Source organism: Sorex araneus, chromosome 2 (genome assembly GCF_027595985.1).
Source record: "Sorex araneus isolate mSorAra2 chromosome 2, mSorAra2.pri, whole genome shotgun sequence".
NCBI classification, from domain to species: Eukaryota; Metazoa; Chordata; class Mammalia; order Eulipotyphla; family Soricidae; genus Sorex; species Sorex araneus.
The window spans coordinates 23,839,714-23,863,734 of record NC_073303.1 but is presented as its reverse complement, the minus strand read 5'-3'; the positions used below and the strand labels follow the sequence as shown (position 1 = coordinate 23,863,734).

The 24,021-nt window shown below is 44.2% G+C and overlaps 1 protein-coding gene across 4 annotated transcripts in view; it reads left to right on the top strand.

Moving 5' to 3' along the window:
* Positions 1-24,021, top strand: part of HIVEP1 (HIVEP zinc finger 1) — a 150,500-nt gene that overhangs the window by 96,709 nt on the left and 29,770 nt on the right. For all 4 annotated transcript variants that reach the window (XM_055125820.1, XM_055125821.1, XM_055125818.1 and 1 more), the window contains exon 4: positions 16,454-22,380. In XM_055125820.1, coding sequence (XP_054981795.1) covers positions 16,454-22,380 — 5,927 coding nt within the window. The remainder of the gene's footprint in view (positions 1-16,453; positions 22,381-24,021) is intronic.

Sequence of the window (24,021 nt, the reverse complement as noted above, 5' to 3'; positions counted from 1 at the left end):
TTAGTTTTTAAAGTTAAAACATTAATTGCATTATGACATTATATAAGTTTTAGGAATGCAGCATGAAAAATGATGGCAATATATGCTACATTAAAGTCACTGCTGGAAGTCAAAAATAGCTAATGTAAGAGGGTTGCAATATCATTAAAGTTTGTGGAATTGATGTTACTGTACCTTGCCATCACCAGGGAGCCTAAGACACACTGTCCCCCTGTCACCTTGTCCCATCTTCATTCAGCGTAAGCGTCTCCCCCTGCCTGGGATAGGTTTCATGATCCAAGGCCAAGGGTTTGTTACTATTGTTCAGTACTTTCATTGTCATTTTGTCTCTGTTCCACAGAAGATGAGTGGGCTCATCAATATTTGCCCTCCTCCCTCTGACATTTACATGACAGCCTCCAGTTCCAGCAAACTGCATGATCTCTCATAATATTTCATTGTGTATATAGCGCCCATTTTGAGAAAGGTACTGGGATTTGCAACATTGTTCCTCAGACTTTTCAAGGATATGTCACTCCTGCCCCACTCTCACGACGAGAGCATCTGCCGCCTTTCACCGGTGTCCCAAGGACCCCTCCAGTCCCGCACCCGACGTAAGCGCATTCCATACACAGAACCTTCAGTTCTGATCACTTTGACCACTTGTTCCCTTACTTTTAATCTCATTTTGGGGGTAGATCTCTCTCTGTTTTGAGAGGTAGTGACCCCTATACACATATGTATATAGGTTTAATAAACTCCTGGAATTCCACAAAATTGTATTGGTGACAAATTAATAGTTTTTTCAAAATTTATATATATTTTTGCAGACAATATATGTAAAACATCAGTGCTTCGAATAGTTCTGTGCTAATGCATTTTAATATTTAAATAAAATAGATAAATCCTATAGATGCAAATTTTAGTAAGATCCAGAGAGTTAAGACAAATTTAAGGGAAGAATATGAATAGACCTATAGTAGTATACAAGTGAGTTTTATCCTTAAAAAGGAAATACTGGCTTTATGTTAAAAATATTATAGATGTTGCTTAATTGTTTGCATTTATAAATAAAGTATTATAATAATCTCTAAAGATGTTTAAAAAAACAGCCACCTGATCAGATATAGAACATTTGATAGAACTGAGGTGTTCACTGTTAAGAATGTATAAAATCCCTTAGCAGAATAGAAGTGAACAAACCTTTCTGAAGAGGGCCACCATAGCTGCCATGAGCAAACATCAATACCAAGTACTGTGGAGTTTGTTTTGTGCTTCAAATAAGCTGCTTTTATGCTTTTGCAACTGGTTTCAAGGTTCTGAATTTCCTTAGCTGTTCCCTGTTCCTGATGTTTCAAACCTGAATGATAACTTAGCTGGATAGAGTATTCTTCGTAACGTGTTTATTTCATGGAGTTTTTGTACTAGTATCTTTTCATTCTCTTCTGGCTCCTACAGTCTCTTTTGGTTTGTAAATCTTCAGGGCTTTCCTATGTATATAAGTTCCTTTTTTGATCTTGCTGCGTATAATAATCTGTCTCCTTCTTTGACTTTTGTCAGTATATATTACTTTGAGCACAGTATCTTGGCATTTTCCAATTTGAGTCTGTTTTCACTGGGACCCTTTGAACCTCTTGAATCTCCGTGCCTGTATTTCTCAACTCTGGAAAATTATTTTGTCTTGGGGCCACAACCAACAGTGCTCAGGGCTTATTCCTGGCTCTACACTCAGAAATTATTCCTGGTGGGAGTCAGGAGACGATGTGGGATGCTGGGGATTTAAACCTGGGTTGGCCATGTGCTAGGCAAGCGTCCTACCTGCTATACTATTTCTCCAGCCCAATTCTAGAGGATTTCTTACGATTTCTTTAACTATTGTTTCTTCAGTGAATTTGCCTTCTTGCACTTCTGATGATTCTTGTATTGTTACTCTTGAACTCATCTCATGGCTCTGCGGTATGCTGCTTTTTTTGTTTTTGTGGGTTTTTTTTTTTTTTCAGACTATTTTAGCCTTCAGCTGTTTTGTAGCAGTTCTCTCGATCCTATGGTGGAGTTTCCTTTGCCTCAACGATAGGTAATCTGCTGCTCAGAGTGGGACTGCCATGCTCTTTATTTCTGCTTGTAGTTTTCTCATGTTAGCACTCACACTTGTGCTTCACTGACTGCCTTTGCCCTCCTTTCTCTGAGCTCATTAAACATCCTCACGACCTTGTCTCTAAAGTCCTCGAGGCGTTACTGAGCTGGTTGGTGCTGGTTGGACCTTCTGTGTTACCGTTTTGCTCACTGGACTTGCTCAGTGGGCTTCCACCATCCGCACATCATCCCCATTTGGATTTGCTCAACTCAGGGTGAATCTTTGCAGTGAACCCCCGTGGGAATCTCTGAGGAATTTGGCTTGGGACTGTCTGTTTCCTCTCCTGCTCACCTTCACCTGATGACAGCCAGTACAATCGTGAGGAGCGTGAAGTTTGATGAGCAGTTGTCTCACGCCGGCGTCTACAGCCACGTGGTTCAGGAGATGAGGAGCTAGGCCGATTGCAATGGCAGAGGTCAGGTGTGGAGGCTGGAGCATAATCTCCTGTGGCAAGATATGGCACAGTTCATGGGCTGGCAGAGGTCAGACGTGGAGGCTGCTGGGAAAATCCATGCTAGTTTTGTAAAGGCCTTGGGCTTGTCAGCTGGGCGATCAGTCTGTTTTGGTAATTGGTGGCAGCGTGCAGATTCAGGAGCTGTGGCTCGGGTCCATTTTGTACCACAGCATTTTTGTCCATTCATCAGTGATTAGACATTTAAACTGCTTGAGTATCTTGGCTGTTATACTAAAAACTGCAATAAGCATAGGTAGACATATCTTTTCTGTGTAATATTTTGGTTTGGGGGGAATCGCTAGAACTTTTTGAGGCGATCTGTTCTTACTTTTTATAGCAATCTCCATATTGCCTTCCCTGGAGGCTAAACCAGATGACATTCACATTAACAGTGAATCACCGCAGCCCTAGCAATACTATTTTACAATCTTTTTGATCCATGCTATTGTCACTTAGGTGAGATAATACCCATTGTCATTTTGATATGGATTTTCCTGACGATAAGTGACAGTGAATACTTTTTCATATGCCTTCTGGCCATCTGTATGTTTGCTTCAGGGAAGTGACTGTTCATATCCTCTCCCCGTATTTTGATGGGGTTATTGGGTTGTTTATTGAGCTGTGAGTGCTTTATATATCTTGGATATTAACACTCAAGGTCATGGATTGTGTGCAGATATTTTCTGCTGTTCAGTTGTATCATTTTCTTTTGCCAGTTTTTCTTGTGAAAAATATTTTAAATTTTATGTATTCCTATTTGGCTATTTTTGTTTTTCTTATCTTTGTCACTGGATGACACTGTTGAAGATTTGCCTGTGTTTTCCTCAATATATTTTATGGGTACTGGTCTGATCTTAATACTGGTCCCAACATCTTAATCTATTTTGAATTACCGTTTGTGAGTTGTGTGAGATGCAATTTCAGTTTCACGTTTTTCTTGTGGCTATCCAGTTTTCTGGATGCTATCTACCTAAGAGACTTTGTTTGCTGCATTTCATACACACAGCCATCTTGTCATAGTTTAACTTCCTATAAATTCAGTATTTACCTAACTTCTTTTTAATTGGCTTGAGAGTTTGTCTCTATTTCAGTATTGTACCATTTTGATTACTAGAGATTTATAGTATTAGTCAGGAATTGCAGTACCTCTCATCTTCTTTTTCAGAATTGCCTTGACTATTTGAGGAGTTTCATGATTCCATACAAATTTAAGTAGAATTTGTTATAAACCCTTGGGAAGTGTCACAAATTTTGGTGTGCATTGCATTGAATCTTTATGATGCTTTGAATTGGGTGGTCATTTGGTAGTGCCAATTCTTCCAAACTGTGAACATGGAATTATTTTCCTATTTCCTCTTATCCTCTTCTATTTTATAGTAATTTTCATTGTGTAAGTATTTAACATCTTTTGTTAATTTATAGGTGTTGTTTTTAATGTTTCTGAACACTACACTGAATGGGTTTGTCTTTTTTTTTATTTCTCATGTAGTCCATTATTTTTTTGCATATAGAAACACAGCTTTCTGCAAGTCGATTTTGCAGTCTGTTCATTTCTTGTATTCGTTTATTGTTTCTAAGCTTTTAAGCAGAGTTTTTAGGGTTTCTATGAATATAGTCACTGCAAATAGTGATAGTCCTTTTTTCAGAAGTTCTCTTACGGATAGTGAAACTTCTTTTTCAGTTTAAATCCCTTTTCTTTTTCTTGCCTGGTTGCTGTGGCAGGGACTTCCAAACTACATTGAATAATGAGTGGTGAAAGTGGGAAGCCTTGCCTTGTGCCTGATCTGTGGGGAGGCTTTCAGTTCTTTCACTGAAGGTTGAGTATGTTGACTTGGGGGTTTGTTGTAAATGGCCATTGCTCTCTAGAGGTACATTCTGCTACTATTTTGTTATTTTGCTAAGGTTCTTTTATAATGAATAGATGTTGAATCTTGGCAGAATTATTTCTCTGCATCTGTTAATATGATTATAAGATTTTTACGTTTAATGATTTGCTTAATTAGTTTGCATGTAATGAATCATTCTTGAATCCTTCTAATGAGTATTACTTGATCGTGGTGTATGATCCTTCTGATATATTGTTGGATTCAGTGTACTGTCATTTTGTTGAAAATCTTTGTATTGATGTTCATCAATGATATTAGCCTGTAATTTTATTCAGTAGTTCTGATTACTTGTGATATTAGGCTAATGTTGATTTCGTATGTGCTAGATGCCTGTTTCTTGGTAGTTAAGAAGAGCTTGCAGAGTATGGACAGACAGTTCTTTAAAGGCTAGGTAAATCCACAATTACCCCATCTGGACCTGTTACTTTCTTGGGAAGATTTTAAATTACTGTTTTATTTTCTTTACTCGTGACTTGTTTGTTCAGATTTTATACTTTCCCCTGATTCTATCTTGGGAGAGTATAACATTTTATGTTATTTTATATTTCTGAGGTGTCTGTTGTAATTCTTACCCTTTTGGTTCTGATAAAAATTATTCCAAAATAAAAAAATTATTCCAGGTTTTTTCTCTTTTTTGTCTTCATGAGTACAACTAAGGTTTGTCAGTCTTGTTCATTTCTTTTTTTTTTTTGCTTTTTGGGTCACACCCAGCGATGCTCAGGGGTTACTCCTGGCTTTGCACTCAGGAATTACTCCTTGCAGTGCTTGGGGGACCATATGGGATGCCGGGGATCGAACCCGGGTCGGCCACGTGCAAGGCGAACGCCCTACCCGCTGTGCTATCACTCCGGCCCCAGTCTTGTTCATTCTTTAAAATAAATAAATAAATAAATAAATAAATAAATAAATAAATAAGCTCCTGATTTTACTACTCTTTTACATATTCTCTTAATTTCAGTATCATTGATTTCTTTTTTCAAAATTTATTTTATTCTTTAATTAGTGAATCACCTCAGTATCATTGATTTCTGCTCTAGTTTTTTTCCTTCTTTTTACTTCATTTGAATTCACTTGTTGTTCCTTTTCCTTTTCTAGTTTCCCAAACTGTGATGGCAGGTCATTGACCTTTTTCTTCTTTCCTGTTATAAGTCTAAATTACTGTGAACTTCCCCATCAGTAACGCTTTTGCTGTGTCCAGTAGGTTCTCATAATTTGTGTCTTCTTGTTTCAAGGAATCTTTATATTCTTTGATTCCCTCTTTGACACAATAGTTGTTTTACAGTATATTGTTCATTTACCAAATGTTTGGACTTTTCCCAACCTTATTTTTAGATTAATTTTTCCTTCATGGCATTGTGGTTTGAAAAGATACTTGCTACGGTTTCTGTTTTCGTGACTTTATGTACACTCCAACTGTGTCCTAGAACTTGATCTATTCTGAATAATGGTCTGTGTGCATTGGAGAAGAATGTGTATTTGATTTTGGGGGCAGAAGGTGAGTGCTGTATATGACTTTCAGCCTCAGTTCTTCCCATTTCTCATATAGGGTTCTTGTTTTCTTTATTGATGTTCTGTGTGGTTGATTTGTCAGGAGTGGCAAGCTCTATGTGGCGTATTCGATATGCCAAATACAGTGACAATAACAGGTCTCATTCCCCTGACCCTGAAAGAGCCTCCAATTGTTGGGAAAGATGAGTAAGGTGAGGCTGCTAAAAACGCAGGGCTGGGATGAACGGAGACGTTACTGGCGCCCGCTCGTCTAAATCGATGAACAACGGGATGACAGTGATACAGTGGGGTATTAAAGTCTCTCCCACTATTCTACTGTCTTCAGTATATCTCCTCAGGTCTAATAAGCAATTGCTTTATAAATTTTCATCCCTCATTTTTCAAAGCTTGTATGTTGGTACGAATTAAGTTCTCTTGCCCCATCCATCCCTTGACCAATATGTTCATCTCTAGCTCTTATTATTGTTGTTGTTGTTGTTGTTGTTATTATACCACACCCAGCAATACTTAGAGCTTACTCTCGGTTCTGTGCTCAGGCAGTAGGCTGAGGATCAAATCTGGTCCATGTGTGCAAGGCAAGCACTCTACCACCGTGCTATTGCTCTAGCCCTCTATCTCTTGTATTATTTAGCTGGAGTGCTATGTTGTCTGATACAGGTATGGCCATCCCTGCTTTTCTAAGTCTACTACAGTAACATTTTCTTCATACTCATAAGAAATCTATAAATATGGTTTTTTTGTCCCCTTCGTATGTGAGATTTCACTTCTCTTTTGTTGCTTAAAGGACTGTCTCTGCCTTTGTTTGGTTGGTTCCTGCATTTTGGTCACAGCGTGTCTTGGAGCTTTTCTGTTTGTGTTTTCATTCAGTGGCACTCTTGGGGCCTCTTGAATCAATGCCCCAGTCTCACTCTTTAAGTTTGGGGAAGTTCTCACCTATAATTTCTTCAACTAGCTGTTCTTCCCAATTTCTCTGTCCTCTCCAGGAATTCCTGTGAGTTTGAGTTTGTTTCTCCTGTTGCTGTCCTCAGTATCTCTTCTGTTTCCTTGCTTCTCTTCTCAATCTCTTTCATTCGGCCTCCTCTCTATGACAGAGCTGTGTACCACATCCTTGAGGTCACTGATGCAATCTTCAACTTCATTCTGTTGCTGAGACTTGCTTCTGTATTCTTTAGCCTGATTACTTCTATTCGAATGATTCTTTGCATCAGGCATTCTTAAAATTCATTTTTCTTTGTCCGGATGTCCTTCTCAGATCATTAAACATCTATAAGTTAGTTATCTATTAAAGTTTTCAGGCAGATTCAAAAAGGCTCTTAGGGTTGAGCTTCTTCCTAGGCATCGTGGTCATTGGTTCACATGTCAGAATTCCCTCCTTCTTCCATTGCTCCGGCGCTCAGTTGCCCTGTGGGTTGGGGCTCTGGTGCTCACTACTCTAGGGCTCCCATCACCGGTGGGTGTGGCCTGGCTTCACCCCAGGCCAGCGTGGGGTGACAGCCCATTGTGCTCTACCTGCATTGTTCACAGTCTGAAGCTGTGACACCTGCTGTTTCCCTTGCTGTCTCTCACCCGCAACTTGCAGTCTTTTTCTTTTTGATTTAGTTTGCTCTTTGCTGTTGGGGCCACACCCGGCAGTGCTCAGGGCTCAGCGTTGGCTCTGTGATCAGGAATCACTCTTGACAGGGCTCAGGTGACCTTCTGGGATGTCGCAGATCAACCCTGGGTCTGCCCTTGTGCAAGGCAAGCACCTGACTCACTGTACTGTCACTGCAGCCCCTACGAGCCATTGTTTGTAAGCCCATGAGACGCACTCTGGTGCTCTTGACGGCCTGGGTGGGCCAGGGGACACTCTCCATTGGCCACTCTGCATGGCTTTTGGCACGGTGGTGGTACTGTCCTTCTCACAATTTTTATTGGCTTGTCTACATTCACTACTTCCGTACTGTAACCAGGTTTACTGATGGCTTATCAAAGATTTCCTTTATCTGTGTTGTTGGCTTTACTTGTAGCATTTTTTTTTTCATTTGACCTTCTCTCTGGTTAAATTTCCATTTGTGCATTTGTGAAAGCATATTGCCAACTTTTTCCTTCTAACCTTTTGGTACATTAATTGTTGCTATTTAAAAGTTCTATGATAATTGTAACATCTGGTTCTTTTGATTACTTTAGCTCTTGACCGTGGGTTGTGTTTTTATTGCATGTGCTTGTGTTTTCCTTAAATTTCCGTTGACTTTCGGATGGGGTGTATAAACAGTAGTTACTACTCCGGTGGGGAGTTTTTAATGGCTAGAAATGGTCCTTGTTCTTCTGATTCCATCTGTCTAGGAGTTTAAATAGGTTTAAATTTTGTTGTTGGCTTATTGTACCACTCTGAGATCTAATTTTTGTTTGTTTGGTTTTTGTTTGGGGGCCATACCCAGCTGTACATGGGTGCTACTCTCGGCTGTAAGCCTGGATGTGGAGGTAGTTCCTTGCAGTATTAAACGGACTGTGAGTGGCTGTAGATGGCACCTGGGCTTCCTGCATGCAAGCATGTACTCCGCCCTTTTAACTCTGCACCCTTCACCTCTACTTTTGTTAGCAATTGAATGACCCATCACTTCCTTTCAGTTACAAAGCTTTCATGTTGGAGTTTCAGTCATTCGATGATAGAATACCATCCCTCCACCAGTGCACATTTTCCACCACCAATGTCTCCAGTACCCCGTATCCCCCATCCCCCTCTCTCCCTTGCTCTATGGCAGATAATCTCCCCTTACTGTCTCTCTAATTTGGGGCATTAAGGTTTGCAATACAGATACTGAGAGTCTTATCACATTTGGTCCTTTGTCTACTTTCGGCACACATCTCCTATCCCGAACGATTGTTCCAGCCATCATTGACTTAATGATCCCTTCTCTATTCCAGCTGCCTTCTCCCCCAGCTCAGAAGGCAGGCTTCCATCTAAGGAGCAATATTCCTGGTCCTTGTCTCTACTGTCCTTGGGTGTCAGTTCAGTCTCATACTATGTTATTTTCTATTCCACAAATGAGTGCATTCCTTCTATGTCTGTCCTGCTCTTTCTGACTCATTTCACTTAGCATGATACTCTCCATGACCATCCACCTATCAGCAAATCTCACGACTTCATCTTTCCTAACAGCTGCATAGTATTCCATTGTACAGATGTACCAGAGTTTCTTTCTCTGGCCCTTCTCTTTCTTATGCTTATCTTGTAATGGGGAATCTGGAAGACTTTTCTCAACGTTAACACGCCTTGCTCAGCTCTGGCTGCCTTTGCCATTGGAATGAGTGTTCACCTCCTTCCTTCCACCGAGCACAGTCGGCCCCTCCTCATTTCTTAGGGCAGGCTGGTCGTGGGCAAGTTCGGACCGCTGTCACCCCGGTCTAACTTCAGTCTTCAGCAGTTCTGTTGGCTGCTGCTGCTCTTCCCAGTGGCAGATCTCGGACTTCATTGCTGCTGGATTGATTTGGGTTCTCCAACAGATACTTACTTTTTCTGTTCTTTCCCCATCTGCCCTGCGGGTGACAGATCTGCTGCATTTTTCCCAGCGGCTTTAAGTGGGCAGATTTTGCTCCATGCGAGCTAAGTGTCAATATGGCTTATTTTATTTCCGAAAGGCAGCAGAACGCTCCCCTTGTACCTGCCCATGGAGGGAGGTGTTCTCTGCCCTTCTGCCCTGCCTCTGCGGTGGAATTACTGATGGGCCACTACTGAGAGGAGCCTGGGAGGGGTGGGCACTCCCCCTGGGCACACGCTTGACTCTCAACAGTTTGCCACATAGCTAAGCAATATATTGACTCATGGGGGCTGGAGCGATAGCACAGCAGGTAGTGTGTTTGCCTTGCACGCGGCTGACCCGGGTTCAATTCCCAGCATCCCATATGGTCCCCTGAGAACCGCCAGGGGTAATTCCTGAGTGCAGAGCCAGGAGTGACCCCTGTGCATCATCGGGTGTGATATAAAAAAACTCGTTTGTGAGTTTTCCCACCTCCTCTTTGTACACTGACCCAGGTGAGCCAGCCCATCATTTTATCCATGCAGCACAGCTAGGCTCTTGGGCTGCTCCTAGTTTTTTGATAGACTCAAGAGAACTTCTGTTTTTCTGTTTCAAGTTGCTTTGTGTCGTTTGGTTATTTCTGACTTAATGAGAAGTACTGAGTTTCTCTGCTCTTTTAAGTAAATTCAGCTACGTTCGTTTCTGAAGGTAAGAAATGGATGTTGAATTTCATTAACTGTTATTACTCTTGCCCGAAATGGAGAACTTCCTTATTAACCAGCGTTTCTTTCATAATGAGATCTAATTAGGAATATGTAGTAAGGACAAGCCCTTTTAGATCTTACCGAATCAGAAGGTAGACAAAAAAATATAAATAGCTAAAAATGCCATTTTGTGGTGCAGTAATTAGGGCTGCAGTGAGCAGGGTGGCAGTAAGGGGTCAGCTCTTCGGGTAATGTGAGTGTGGCGGTTTAAACGTTGGTAATGACATTTGGCAGAGTGGAGAGTAGCCGGGAGGACGTTTCCAGAGATGGTGAGCACAGACTCCCGGGGGTCGGGAGAAGATGGACCTACTGAAAGATGAGGTTTGCCGAAGTGCCACAAGCACAGTGAAGGCGGGGGGCAGGGCGTGACGGGAGGTGGGAAGGAGGGAGCTAGGTGGTCCCTCCGCGCTTGGCCTGCTTCGCAGAGACGTGAATCACGTTGGTGAGGAAGGGGAAAACCTTGAAGGTGAAGTGAGTGAGCTGTGGTGCAGTGTTTCGTGCTCTCGTCTGTCTTCTCCCCGCTGACGTTTCCTTCCCGTTTCTCCCCCGGCCCAGCCCGCCCTTATCCTCGGGAAACCTCCCCTCATCACTCCTTTTCTGCTGATCCTGCCGTCCTGGCCTTTTCTCTTTCTCCGTGACAGAGAAGCGAATTCCCAGAATGTTTTTGCTGACCCCAGCACAGCCTCCCCGCCCCTGTCCCTGTAGGGATGTGGTTCTTAGGCCCAGTTGGAGACGGCTCTCTGGGATCAGATCATCCCCGATCCACTGCCCTCTGCCTTGGCCCCCTTTACTCTGAATGTACTGTGTAACACCACCGGCCGCACCTTCTTTCCTGAGTCTTTAACCCTGACTTCCTGGACCCTTCCCTCATTTTTCTGTCGTCTTTCCCAGTTCCCCTTGTACCTTTTCATTTGCAGCTCACCCGTAAATACAGGGCCAGGGCCGTCACAAACTTCTGATGTTGGACCTCTCTCCCTCCCTCCCTCCCTCCATCCCTCCCTCCCTCTCTCTCTCTCTCTCCCTCTCTCTCTCTCTCTTTCTCCTCTCTTCTCCCTCTCTCTCTTTTTTCTCCTCTCTTTCCCTCTGTCTCTCTCTCCCTCTCTCTGTCTCTGTCTATCTCTCTTCTTCTCTCTGTCTCTCTTTCTCTGTCTCCTCTCCTTTCTCTCTCATCCCTCTCTCTCCTCTCTTGTCTCCTCTCTCTCCCTGTCTCTGTCTCTCCCTCTCTATCTCTGTCTCTGTCTCTCCTCTCTTCTTTCTCTCCTCCCTCTCTCTCCTCTTTTTCTCCTCTCTTTTTCTCCTCTCCCTTTCTCTCCCTCTCTCCCTCTGCCCCTCTCTCTGTCTCTGTCTCTCTCTGTCTCTCCCCGCCCCTATTTATTCTCTTCGCCTTCTCCCTTGTGTCCTTTCACCGGAGCAGCTCACCGTGTGTGCTCTCGGCTGTCTGCCTCTCGCCCGGCCTTCTCTCTAGGGAAGGGGAAGAATATGCACATAGAGTTAATATACCATAATGTTCATATTGCTATGCAATCTTCATAATTATTTAAAATGGATGTATAATATTATGTTAAGTGGCGGCGCCATAATTAGCCTAACCATTTCCCTACTGAAATTTTCCAGTAGTAGATTTGCAGCTGTAATTTATAATTCTATACATATATATTGAGTTTGAGATTCAGGGAATGGGAAGTAAATTGATCCCCCCTCCCCCAGCTACCTTAGTCTCCTCGGTGAAAGACTGTAAACCTCCTCAGGGCTTTGCCTGGTCTAGCCCAGGCTCTTACTGGAATCCTCTGGGAGGCTCAGGGTCACTGGCTGAGCTGGAGGCAGCATTTGAACCCTTGCATTAAGGGCCTTCGGAATAGTCTCTCTGGATCCTTTCTTGACTTTCTGCCCCAGGGCATTCTTAATAGGTAGAAAACAGGTGTCCTTGTGTCCTCAATACAAAGAAGAGATCTGAAGCCGGCCTCATGCTGTGGGAAAAGGCACCCGGGATAGAGAAGGGGCCACTAAGTAAATAATGCTTGGAGTGGAGGGCTGGCTCAGATGGAGATGAGTGCTGAGAGTAGACTAAGGAGCAAACATGGTGGCCTCTTAGTACCTGTATCACAAACCATAACACCGAAAAGGAGAGAGAGAGTAAGAGGGAATGTGCCTGCCACGGAGGTGGGGGTAGTGGGTGGGGGCGGGGGTGGGGACGGGATGGGGGTGGCGGGCGGGATACTGGGAACATTGGTGGTGGAGAGTGGGCACTAGTGGAGGGATGGGTACTCAATCACTGTATGACTGAAACGTAATCACGAAAGTGTGTAAGTCTGTAACTATCTCGTGATTCATTAAAAGAGAGAGAGAGAGAGAGAGAGAGAGAGAGAGAGAGAGAGAGATCTGAAGTTTTCACACTGGTCTGTCTCTGAATAAGGCTGAAATAGTCTAACTTTTCATCAAAGCAGGATTTTAGGGGCAAAGAAGTAGCTCAAAGGCTGAACAGAAGCTTTGCAAAGAGATTTCCACCTCTTCCTGTTCAAGCCCCGGCTCTTCCTGGCCCTGGACCACTGACCAACAGTAGTGGCCTCTGGACACAAACTGGGATTTGCCCTTTCCCTGCCTCCAAACTACCATTGCTGAGTGTTGACCAAAACAAACAAGGATTTCTTTTTGTTTTCTCTTGTTAAAAATTACTTTTATTATTATTATTCCTATTTTGGGGTTTTGGACATAGTCAGTGGTGCTCAGAGCTTACTCTTGGCTCTGTGCTCAGGGATCACTCCTGGACCCTGTGGGGTGCCAGGGATTGAACCCAGATCAACTACATGCAAGGCAGGCACCCTGCCCACTGTACTATGAATCCAGGCCCTGTTTTTCATTACTTTTATTTTAACCTTTTCCCTTCCCATTTGTTGTTATAATGAAGAGGGTTGTCATCATACATTGATGTAGCTGTTCATCAGCATACACTTGGCCATGGTGCTCTTACACACACTCTTCTCTTTTTTTTCTTAAATTTATATGGGATAAAAGGAAATTATGCAAGTAAGGAAACAAAATGAGAACACAGCAATATCAGAACATGATAAAACAGTAAGGAATTTAATGACCTAAAATTGAATTATTACTTAGGGGGAAAACATTCAGGTAATTCTTTAGAGAGAAACATAAAAGGGTAGAAACAATTTAAAATAGTATCAAGTAGCCCAGCATAAACATAATTGCCATAAATAAGTCCCTCCCCCACATTCAGTACTTGAAGATAGATTAAAACAGAAAATTTTCCAGTTAACCAAATCTGATAGAGCTCAGGCTGTAATTCCAAGCTGTCCATTGGTCATGTCAGAGTTTACTCCTGGCTGTATTATTACATTTCAGAAATACATCTGCAGACTTACAGGCCGAAACGGGCAAGTCACATCCAGGGCGGGCCACCGGCAGGCCCCTGGCACCAGGTTTCTCCACGGAGCCCCTGATTAGGCGCAAAGAAGTCAGAGTTTTGAAAGAAAGAATTGGTGCATCAGCACCAGGCAAGGGTGAAAATTCAAAGGGAGAAAGAACTAGGAGTAAATAATTGTGCCAGTAGAAAGTAAATCACCACCTGTGTCGAAAGAGAGAACTGTCCTCATTTAAACTAGACATGTAGAGTAGATGCAGTTTATTTATTTCCACAAAATTCAGAGCAAAAGAGAGGGAATGTCAAGAAGATCTTTCAAACAGTGCTCACAGAGGCTGGGAGTCACTCGTGCAGCCCTGCGGAGAAGCAGGGCCCAAACTGGGCTGGGGGGCATGCACGCCAGCCCTCCAGCCACCTCCCTGCCAGACCCCCAAGCTCATTCTTAAATTCCAGACCAGTTTTTTTAGGAAAATGTGTAAAAGAAAGATGCCTACCTGCCTCTCTCCCCTCTACCCCCCTCATTTTTTCTGCAGCCACATTTTCTTAGATACGAAGTTAAATTTTGCTTTTTTAAAGAATTGAAACTGTAACACAGAATGATCCTTTTAAAGTAATGTGGTTTTTCTGGGTGTTTCTCCCATGGATTGAATCAGATTTTTGTTTTTTTTTTTTTCTTTGTAGTGGAAAATGCGGTTTAATTTTTTTTTTTTTTTCAGATAACTCTCTGAAAATAAAAACTGACTTCAGAGGTGTGCAAACGTAACAAAATTAACTTCTCGATCCCAGTCACAGTCTGGTGGCCAGAGTCTGAGGGGGACCTCGCTTGGTCAGTTTTGTGGCTGTTTTTGGTGTTTTTTTTTTTTTTTTTAAATCACTTGTAACTCTGCTCTGACTGCCTAGGTTAGGAACCACTTCTCCTCCAAGTGGTTTCTCTTTGTTTTTTTTGTGTGTTCTTGAACAGCCTCCGCCTGTGGCTTTTGCTTTCGTTACAACTTGCACCCAAGGGTTTTGGAAGCCCAGGTCCAAGCTGCGCCCTTCTAGACGATAATTTCTGGTTTCCAGTTTGTCCTTTTGCCATACGAGAGGCAGAGAGCACATCCTTGACTTTACTCCTTTGGTCCTGGAGAGGAAATCACCCTTTAAGGAGTGAGTGCACGGACCAATAGGAGCGCATTTGCTCCATGTCCTTTGGTAAAGCAATCAACAAACCTGATAGGTACCTACCCATCCACTCCCATTTCTTTTAATCCAGGTATTTTAGTCCTGACACTTCCTGACTTTTGTTTTTTTGGGGGGCATAGGGGCAGAATTCTTTTTATTACAGTAGGGAAACTATAACTTGAGTGGATTCATGTTTTTATGTTGATTTTCATATACCAGAATATTTTTATCCTATAAATTGTATCATCAGCATGTACATATTACCTATTATAGTCTAGTTTTCTGGTCTAATACAAATTTCAAGTATTTAACTTTTCTCAAATAAGTAATAAAAGCTGAATAATCTTTATTATGTGCTTGAAGAACCCAAAAAATGGAAATGAGCTGTGGCACGTAATGGTTGCTCAAATCTATAATCCTTGACAGAGATTATAGATTTGACCGATGACATTTAAATGCTGATTTACTTCCTGTGCCGCTAGAAAAGAATTTATCTTTTCTCCTGCAATATGCTCTGTTTACATACTTATCTACCCACACACCTACCTATTATGATTAATGATAAATACAGCCACTGGATATTTTGTTCACTTAAAATGATTACTTTCTTTCAGTTCACGGCAACTGTGACAAGACTTAAAATTCTGGTGAAGAACCACAAATCTGTTGATGTACTTTCATATTTTATTGCTATAATTACCATGTTAACAATACTTCATGGTTCTACAAACTAGTGTCTCATGACCATCTGAGGTCTGTCTGTTCTAAAAGGAATTCCGTAATAGCCCTTTTTCTCATGGGTATATCAGTGTTTCATGTTTTAGAGCAATATACTGACATGAAGAAACATGGCCAAAAACTCGAAACATGTTACATGTGGTGAGATAAACACCCTGCGTGGGAAGGTTGGGTTTCTCTCAGTGGGCCACTTTTCTCAGACTGGCGTGGAGAAGACCCTCAAGTTGGGAGGCAAAGGGGGAAGGAGGTTCATGATTCCATTTCAAAAGATCCTTTTCCAGGTTACTGCTGAGACAAGGGGTCAAGGCATGTGTTCAGCATTCATGGGGGCAGGGAGATCGCAGAGCAGTTGGGGTGAAAGCACAGCATGTGTTGGGACGCCAGGTCAGACCGAGGCACTGCACAGCCCCTGCCACACTGTGGATGTTGCTGTATTGCTTCAGAGGCCTGAGCACCACAGGACCAGTCGACCAGATGCCACTGAGCGTATCTTAGGGGGCTCCTTCTGACACACACACACACACACACACACACACACACACACACACACACACTCTTAAAAAAAAACAGGAGAGGAACATAGTATTGTACTCTCTGGTCTTTGTGTGATTATTTTAATAGACTTTTCGTGTCACTATTAGCATATTAGTGTGCAGGTTCATCCATCACATGATTTGCTTGTGTTGCCCTCTTCTGCGGTAATCACGGCCCCATGATTGTAGTCTTAATTCTCTGGAGAGCAGGGTTAGGTCATTCCTGGAGGTGCTCAGGGGCTCAGTGCTCGGGAATCATTCCTGGCAGTGATGCCCCTGTGTGCAAGGCATGTGCTTCTAGACCTCTGAGCCATTGTCCTGGCCCCTGTCATCTTACTTCTTAATAGAAATTAGAGTCGGTGTGTATGTACTCTTTCGCCAATTGGTTTTCTTCTTTCTTCTTTTTTTTTTTTTTTGGACAGAAATCTTAGAGGCTGGCATAAAAGGAGCTTCAGAATCCCTGAAAGGTGTGAAGCGGAAAAAGATCGTAGCTGAGAATCACCTGAAGAAAATACCCAAGTCCCCGCTGAGAAATCCTCTCCAGGCGAAACACAAGCCGAATGCAGAAGAGCCGTCCTTCCCTGTTCTTCAGAGAGCGTCCGAGCCCTCCAAGAACCAGAGCCACAGCCCTGCGAAGAATGGGAAGCAGCCTGCCAAACCCAACGGGGCTGCTCCGGGGGTCACCGCAGAGGCCTCCAAGTTAGCCGAATCTGTGTCCCCCAAGAAGCCTGTCTTTCTGCAGCACCCGTCAGAGCTGCGTCGGTGGCGGTCAGAGGGCTCGGAACCCTCCAAGCTCAACTTCCTCGATGGAAAATGTGACTCGAGTTCTTTGTGCGGCAAAAGCAGAACTGACCACAGTGAATGTATCTCCTCGAACGGCAGCACTACTTCCTCCTCGTACACGAGCACCGCCTTTGATGTCTTACTGAAAGCAATGGAGCCCGAACTGAGCACCTTGTCCCAGACGGGCTCGTCCTGTGCAGTTAAGATAGAGAAACTGAGACCAAATAAGACGCCACAGACCCCTTTGCAGCTGAAGAACTGTTCCGTGGATGCCCTCGATCAGACGTCCCAAGGATTTGGTATCGAGTCCCAGGCTGCTTCTGGGACCGCGTACCCCTTGCAAGCGTCAGCCGCTCAGAGGAGGGAGCCAGCAGCAGGGCCGCTCGCCTCTCAGTCATACAGTGAACACTTAGTTTCTACGCCAAACCAGCGGCAGCAGCAGCCTGCAGTATGTCCGGGTGTCACCAGAGCACTGGTGCAGAGTCAAGAGAACACCAAACTTGAACCAGTTTGTAACATAGTAGTCACGTCCTCTGTCGGTCTGACTTCACCTCCCAGTAGAACTCAGGTTACTCCTCCAAACCAGCAAATGGACTCTGTTTCCCCCATGTCAGTAAGCCCGGCCCATCCCACGCAGTCGCCCCCCACGCCAGTTTATAACTCAACCCCCGTCGCCTCTGTCGTCAATCACAGCATGGAGCAAATGTGCAATCTTCTTCTGAAAGAGCAGAAGCCCAAGAAGCAAGGGAAATACATTTGTGAATATTGCAATAGAGCTTGTGCGAAGCCCAGCGTGCTTCTGAAACATATCCGCTCCCACACCGGCGAGCGCCCCTACCCCTGCGTGACCTGTGGATTTTCCTTTAAGACTAAAAGTAATCTCTACAAGCACAAAAAGTCCCACGCCCACACTATCAAACTGGGCCTTGTCTTGCAGCCGGACACAGGTGGTTTGTTCCTGTCGCACGAGTCTACCAAAGCACTTAGCCTCCATTCAGACGTCGAAGACAGTGGGGAGAGCGAGGAGGACGGCACTGCTGATGACAGACAGAATGATTCTGGCTCCGTGGACCTGCAGCCCGGGCAGATCACGAGAACGACCCCGGGTTCCGAAGCATTACCCACGTCGGGTCCCACGCCAAGCCATGCAGATCATGTGGCCGGTGAGCTTCCGCTGCAGGACAGGGCTTCAGAATCCCAGGGGGTGACCGAATTACCGAAAGTTGTGGTCCACCCTGTCCACCTGTCCCCTCTGAGAGGCGAGAGCCCAAAGGTTCTGGATGCGAAGCCTGATCTTCCCAGTGTGAAACAGAAGGACCTTCAGGTCACCAGTGGACTGTCACAGGCAGCCTGGGTGTCCTCCCTCGAGACGGGCGAGAAGGTCCGGCAGACGGCGGAGATGAGCCAGCCGGAAGGCAAGCAGGAAGCACACGTCGGAACGGTGCACGCCCAGCTGCAGAGGCAGCAGGCGACCGACTTCTCCCAGGAGCAGCAAGGAAAACTCCTTCTGAGCCCGCGCAGTCTGGGAAGTACCGATTCGGGTTACTTCTCCCGTTCTGAGAGTGCCGATCAGACAGCAAGCCCGCCCACCCCCTCCGCCAGGACATTCCCCGCCACCGACCACGACTCAAGTAAGAATAACGGACCCCCTGCACCTCGTGTTAACACGCCAGCACTTTCCCCGGTGCCAGCTGGGGACAAAGCCCTGCAGCCAGGTTCCATGCGCCCACCGTTGGCCACAAAAACCCTGGAAGAACGAATCTCAAAGCTAATCTCAGACAATGAAGCCTTGGTAGACGATAAGCAGCTGGATAGTGTCAAACCCCGGAGAACCTCTCTCTCGAGGCGAGGAAGTATCGATTCCCCCAAATCATACATATTTAAGGACTCTTTCCAGTTTGACTTGAAACCAATGGGACGGAGAACCAGTTCAAGCTCTGACATACCAAAGTCCCCCTTTACCCCTACTGAAAAATCGAAGCAAGTATTTCTTCTCTCCGTTCCTTCCCTTGACTGTTTACCTATCACCCGAAGTAATTCTATGCCCACCACCGGTTATTCCGCAGTACCTGCAAGCATAATACCTTCCCCCCATCCGTTGAGAGGAAGTCAGTCATTTGATGACAAAATTGGGACTTTCTATGATGATGTCTTTGTATCAGGACCTAACACTTCCGTGCCCCAAAGTGGACACCCCCGTCCCCTTGTCCGACAGGCAGCCGTAGAAGACTCCTCCACCAATGAAAATCATGTTCTTGGTACCGGGCAGTCCCTGGACGAGAGCTACCAGGGCTGCGGTGCCACCAATGAAGTCGTATCCGCAAGGAACAAGGTGTTGACGCCAGGACATCTGGAGAAAAAGAAGTCTCACCAGGGCCGAGGCACGATGTTCGAGTGTGAAACGTGTAGGAACAGGTACAGGAAACTGGAAAATTTTGAGAACCACAAGAAGTTTTATTGTTCAGAGTTACACGGACCTAAAACGAAGGTACCCATGAGAGAGCCCGAACACGGCCCCGTGCCCGGTGGCACCCAGCCTCAGATTCTACACTACAGAGTGGCTGGTTCCACAGGGGTCTGGGAGCAGACACCCCAGATCAGGAAAAGGCGAAAGATGAAAAGTGTCGGAGATGAAGATGAGCTCCAGCAAAATGAAAGTGGATCTTCTCCCAAAAGCTCCGAGGGCCTCCAGTTTCAGAACTGCGTGGGCTCGGGGTCCACTGTGCCTCGGCATACTGTTTCCATCACCGGTGACCCGCAGCCCAGAAGTATCCAGTTGCAGAATCCCCAGATTCAGCTTGTGCCCAGGGGCCCTGACCAGAGCCTGGACCCCAAGTTGTCTACCATCCTGGAGCAACAGGTGAATGCAGTGGCCGCCCCAGAGAAGGTCGAGATGAAGCGACACGGTGCTGGGATCTCGGTCATCCAGCACACGAACTCACTGAGCAGACCCAGTTCCTTCGACAAGCTCGAGTCTTTGGAGAGAGGCTCCCCCGTTTCTCTCCAGGACCTGAGCAGGCCAGGAAAGCTTGGGACTCTGAAGGTGATGGGAATCTCCCCAGAAGAAGGCCGCCCTTGTCAGAACGCACCTCCTGCCCGGTCAGATGTCCTGAAAGGAGAGCTTCAGGATGGCCCGAGGAAGGTGGCAAATGAGCGGCATGTTTTAGGGCAGCCGTCCAGGCTGGTTCGGCAGCACAATATTCAGGTCCCAGAAATTCTGGTCACCGAAGAACCGGATCGGGATTTAGAAACCCAAGGCCACGATCATGAGAAATCAGAAAAATTCAGCTGGCCCCAGCGTAGTGAGACCTTGTCGAAATTGCCAACAGAGAAGCTGCCGCCCAAGAAGAAGAGGCTCCGTCTCGCCGAGATCGAGCATTCCTCCACCGAATCAAGTTTCGATTCCACTCTCTCCAGGAGTCTAAGTAGGGAGAGCAGTTTGTCACACACTTCAAGTTTCTCAGCTTCATTGGACATAGAGGATGTTTCTAAATCTGAGGCTTCCCCCAGAATTGATTTTCTAAATAAAGCAGAGTTTCTCATGATGCCAGCAGGCTCTAATACACTTAATGTTCCTGCAACTCTCAGGGAAATGAGGCGTGCTGCGTCCGAGCAGATTAGTTGCATGCAGACATCGATGGAGGTCTCTGATTTCAGAAGTAAATCTTTTGACTGTGGGAGCATAACTCCACCCCAGAAAACACCACTCGGTGAAATGCAGCCTCCAACATCTCCTTCTGGCATGGGGGTCTCGGGGCACGTGCCTCTGTTAGAGAGAAGGAGGGGTCCACTGATACGGCAGATCTCTTTAAGCATAGCTCCGGATAGTGCTCTGTCTCCTGTGAACCCGAGTTCTTTCCAAGCTCTGGCTCTTCCCAGAGTGAATGTGGTGCCCCTCCAGGGACCTCAGCTCACTAATACATCCTTCGCTGAGTTTCCAGCAAATCCTCTGTACGCCCAAACTCAAGTTAAGGATCTGCAAACCGAAATGTCCAATTCCAGCTCTGCTAGCGTCTTTCCCGTCCAACAACTTTTTGGTATCAGTGTGTTAAATCAAATCCATACACCTGTGAGCCAGCAGAGTGCACGGCAAGTGTCTCCACAGAGTGTCAGGCAGGAGTCAAGTCCCAGTTTATGTGTACCTTCTCAAAGGGAGGATTGTTTTGCCCCCAAGTATCAACTTCAGTGTCAAGTTTTCACTTCAAACCAGTCCTACTCTTCGAATTCCGTCCAACCTTTGCCAAATCAAGTGCTGGCAGACCCAGGTCAGGGCAACCCTCATGCCCCTTCTTTGGCATTACCAACCAAATTGGTAGATGCCATGTCCAGTTCATGCCCTCTGCCACCACTGACCCTCGGGCCACTCAGTGGTCAGGTGCAGAAGGTGCCACCGTCATTTACACCACCTGTGCACCTGCAGAGTAACGTTCCAGCTTACTCTTTTGCCACAGTCACACCGCTGCCACAAATCCTGGTGACCCAAGATCTATCCAGTCAGCCTCTTTGTCAGGCTAATCAGAGTATCGTGCCAGCGGGTGAACAAAATGCCATGCCAAAATCACAGAAAGATCATCAAAGTGCTTTGCCAAACCCAAAGGATGAACTTGTTTGCAAAAATGTTTTTTCAGAGATGGACTCCAATTCTTCTGTGTCGGAACCTTTGCCCCTAGCTCAGAAAATGTCTGTCGGTAGACTGTCCCCACAGCAAGAATCTTCTGCTTCCAGTAAAAGGATGCTTTCTCCAGCAAATAGTTTAGACATTGCCATGGAAAAGCACCAGAAACGCGCTAAGGATGAGAACGGAGCTGTGTGTGCAGCAGAGACCAGGCCATTGGAACCCTTGAGTTCAAAAGCCAACGAAGTGAAACAGAAAAAACCCGTTTTAGTGAGACAGGTTTGTACTACAGAACCTCTCGAAGGTGTGATACTGGAACAGGATGTGTTTTTCCAGCCCAAAATTAGTGGCGAAGCTAGTAATTTGACAGATGTTTTACCAGCCGATAATTTATCAACAGGGCACTCCAAGACTGTAACTGTAGAACCTATAAAAGAATTGCAGGAGACTGAAAGTGTCAAGTCATCCACATCACTAACCCTTAGAGTTAAAAACTCACCTGTCCTTTCAGAAAATGCTCACGTTTCCCCTTTGGAATGTATAGACAATAACCATGAAAGGAAGTCTGAAAGGATTAAAAATCAAGGCGACAAAGTGCACACCCCAGAACAAAGTCAGCTGCCGACTACCATGCTCTCCGTCCTCGACGCTGGAGATAGCCGGCCCCTGCCTTTCCCCAGCCTGAAGACGACAACCAGCTTTACGTGGTGTTACCTGTTACGACAGAAGACATTGCACCAGCTGCAGAGTGACCAGAAGACATCAGCATACACAGATTGGACGGTCAGCGCCAATAACCCAAATCCACTTGGCTTGTCTACAAAAGTCGCTCTTTCGCTTCTCAATTCAAAACAGAAGACAGGCAAGTCCCTGTATTGTCAAGCAAGAACTACCCATTCCAAGTCCGATTTATTGGTCTATTCAAGCAAGTGGAAAAGCAACTTAAGCAAGGTACTTGAAATGGCATTTATCTGCAAAGAGTCTATGCAAATGAGTTTTAATATGTCTTGTTGTGCTCTAACATTTTAATTTGAAGTTGTAATATAATTTTGAATGACGAATTACGCCTTATGTGTGCAGCTGTTTGAAGGAAAGGATGTGTTTACCCTAGGAGGTGTGTGTGTGTGTGTGTGTGTGTGTGTGGAGGGGTGTATTTGATTTGGGGGCAACACCTGGAGATGCTCAGAGGTTACTCCTCCCTTCATTCTCAGGAATTACTCCTGACAGTTGACAGTACCCTAGAAATTATATTGTTAAGGATTACCCGAAGTCTTCTTAGTGGTTGTTGAGATATTTTGAAAATGATAACTTGCCCTGAGTACTTTCATTTTATTCTTTTTCCTCAGTTTAATATTTGATTTCAGATAGTCATGGTTTTATTTTCATCTTTCTCTTACATCAAGGCTTACTGTAATAGTTAAGTGAGAAGAGATTGTGTTTTCTCACTACATATACAAGAGGACAGACATTATTTATTGGTGACTGATACATCCCATCTTAAATCATGAGCACAGGGTCTACTCATCCCTGTCTTAGACATACCTGAATCTCTCCTTGTCATGCTGACCCCCCTGTTTTCTTTGACATAGTTCTGAGAGTCTAGTATTAGAAAGGATATCACAAAATAACTCATGCACTTCACAATGAAGACATTTCAAAAAATACACAATGTAATTTGTAATCATGCAGCTATAATTTGGGGTGGTTTATGGAATCAGTCATGTTAGAGTTTACTTTATAAAAAAATGGAAACATCAGTTTGGTATCGAGATCATGTCTGTCCCTGGACATTCAGAATTTGAACCCTTTGCTGGGGACCTGCAGATGTGGCTCAGTGGCAGAGCGTCTGCTTTGCTTATATAAGTGTCACCCTTGGGCCTGTCTCCACATTGTGAATTTAGGGACACAGTGCACCACAGTAGCAGCAGCAAATATATGTATTTATAAATGCATATATTTATAATATATTTTATATAATTCATATAATTTTAAATTATATAATATATAAGAATCATATAATTTATATTTTTGTTAAAATTTACTAAATTTTACATTATTTCATTTAATTTATATTTAACTTATTCATTTAAATTATATTTGATTTATTAATTTAATAAAATTTAAGATTCCTATTAAGATAAGTTTATAATATAAAGGTATATATGATTTATAAGATATATAAATTATATTATGTGATATAAATATACATATTTGCATATGGTATATAAATATGTAATAGTGTATATTAATATATACTATAAGTACTATCTATAAATATAACTAGATATATTTATACATATATTGTATTTTAAAATAAAGGTCCTTAGCTCTACAGGTTCACAAGTGCTTTATACATATTCATATGCCTCTATACTTTAAGGAAACATCATAGTATTCGGATTATAATAGAAACACGTACAACTTTTAAGAGAATATAATACTGGCAGTGTATTAAACAGGTATAGATCCAGGGAAGATACTCCAAAGGTGGTGTTATTTTACCTGACTCTTGAAAAAGAAAAAGAATAGTGACTTTTCCATCACAAGAATCGAGGGGCCGAGGAGATGGGTCAGAAGGCTGGACCGTGACCC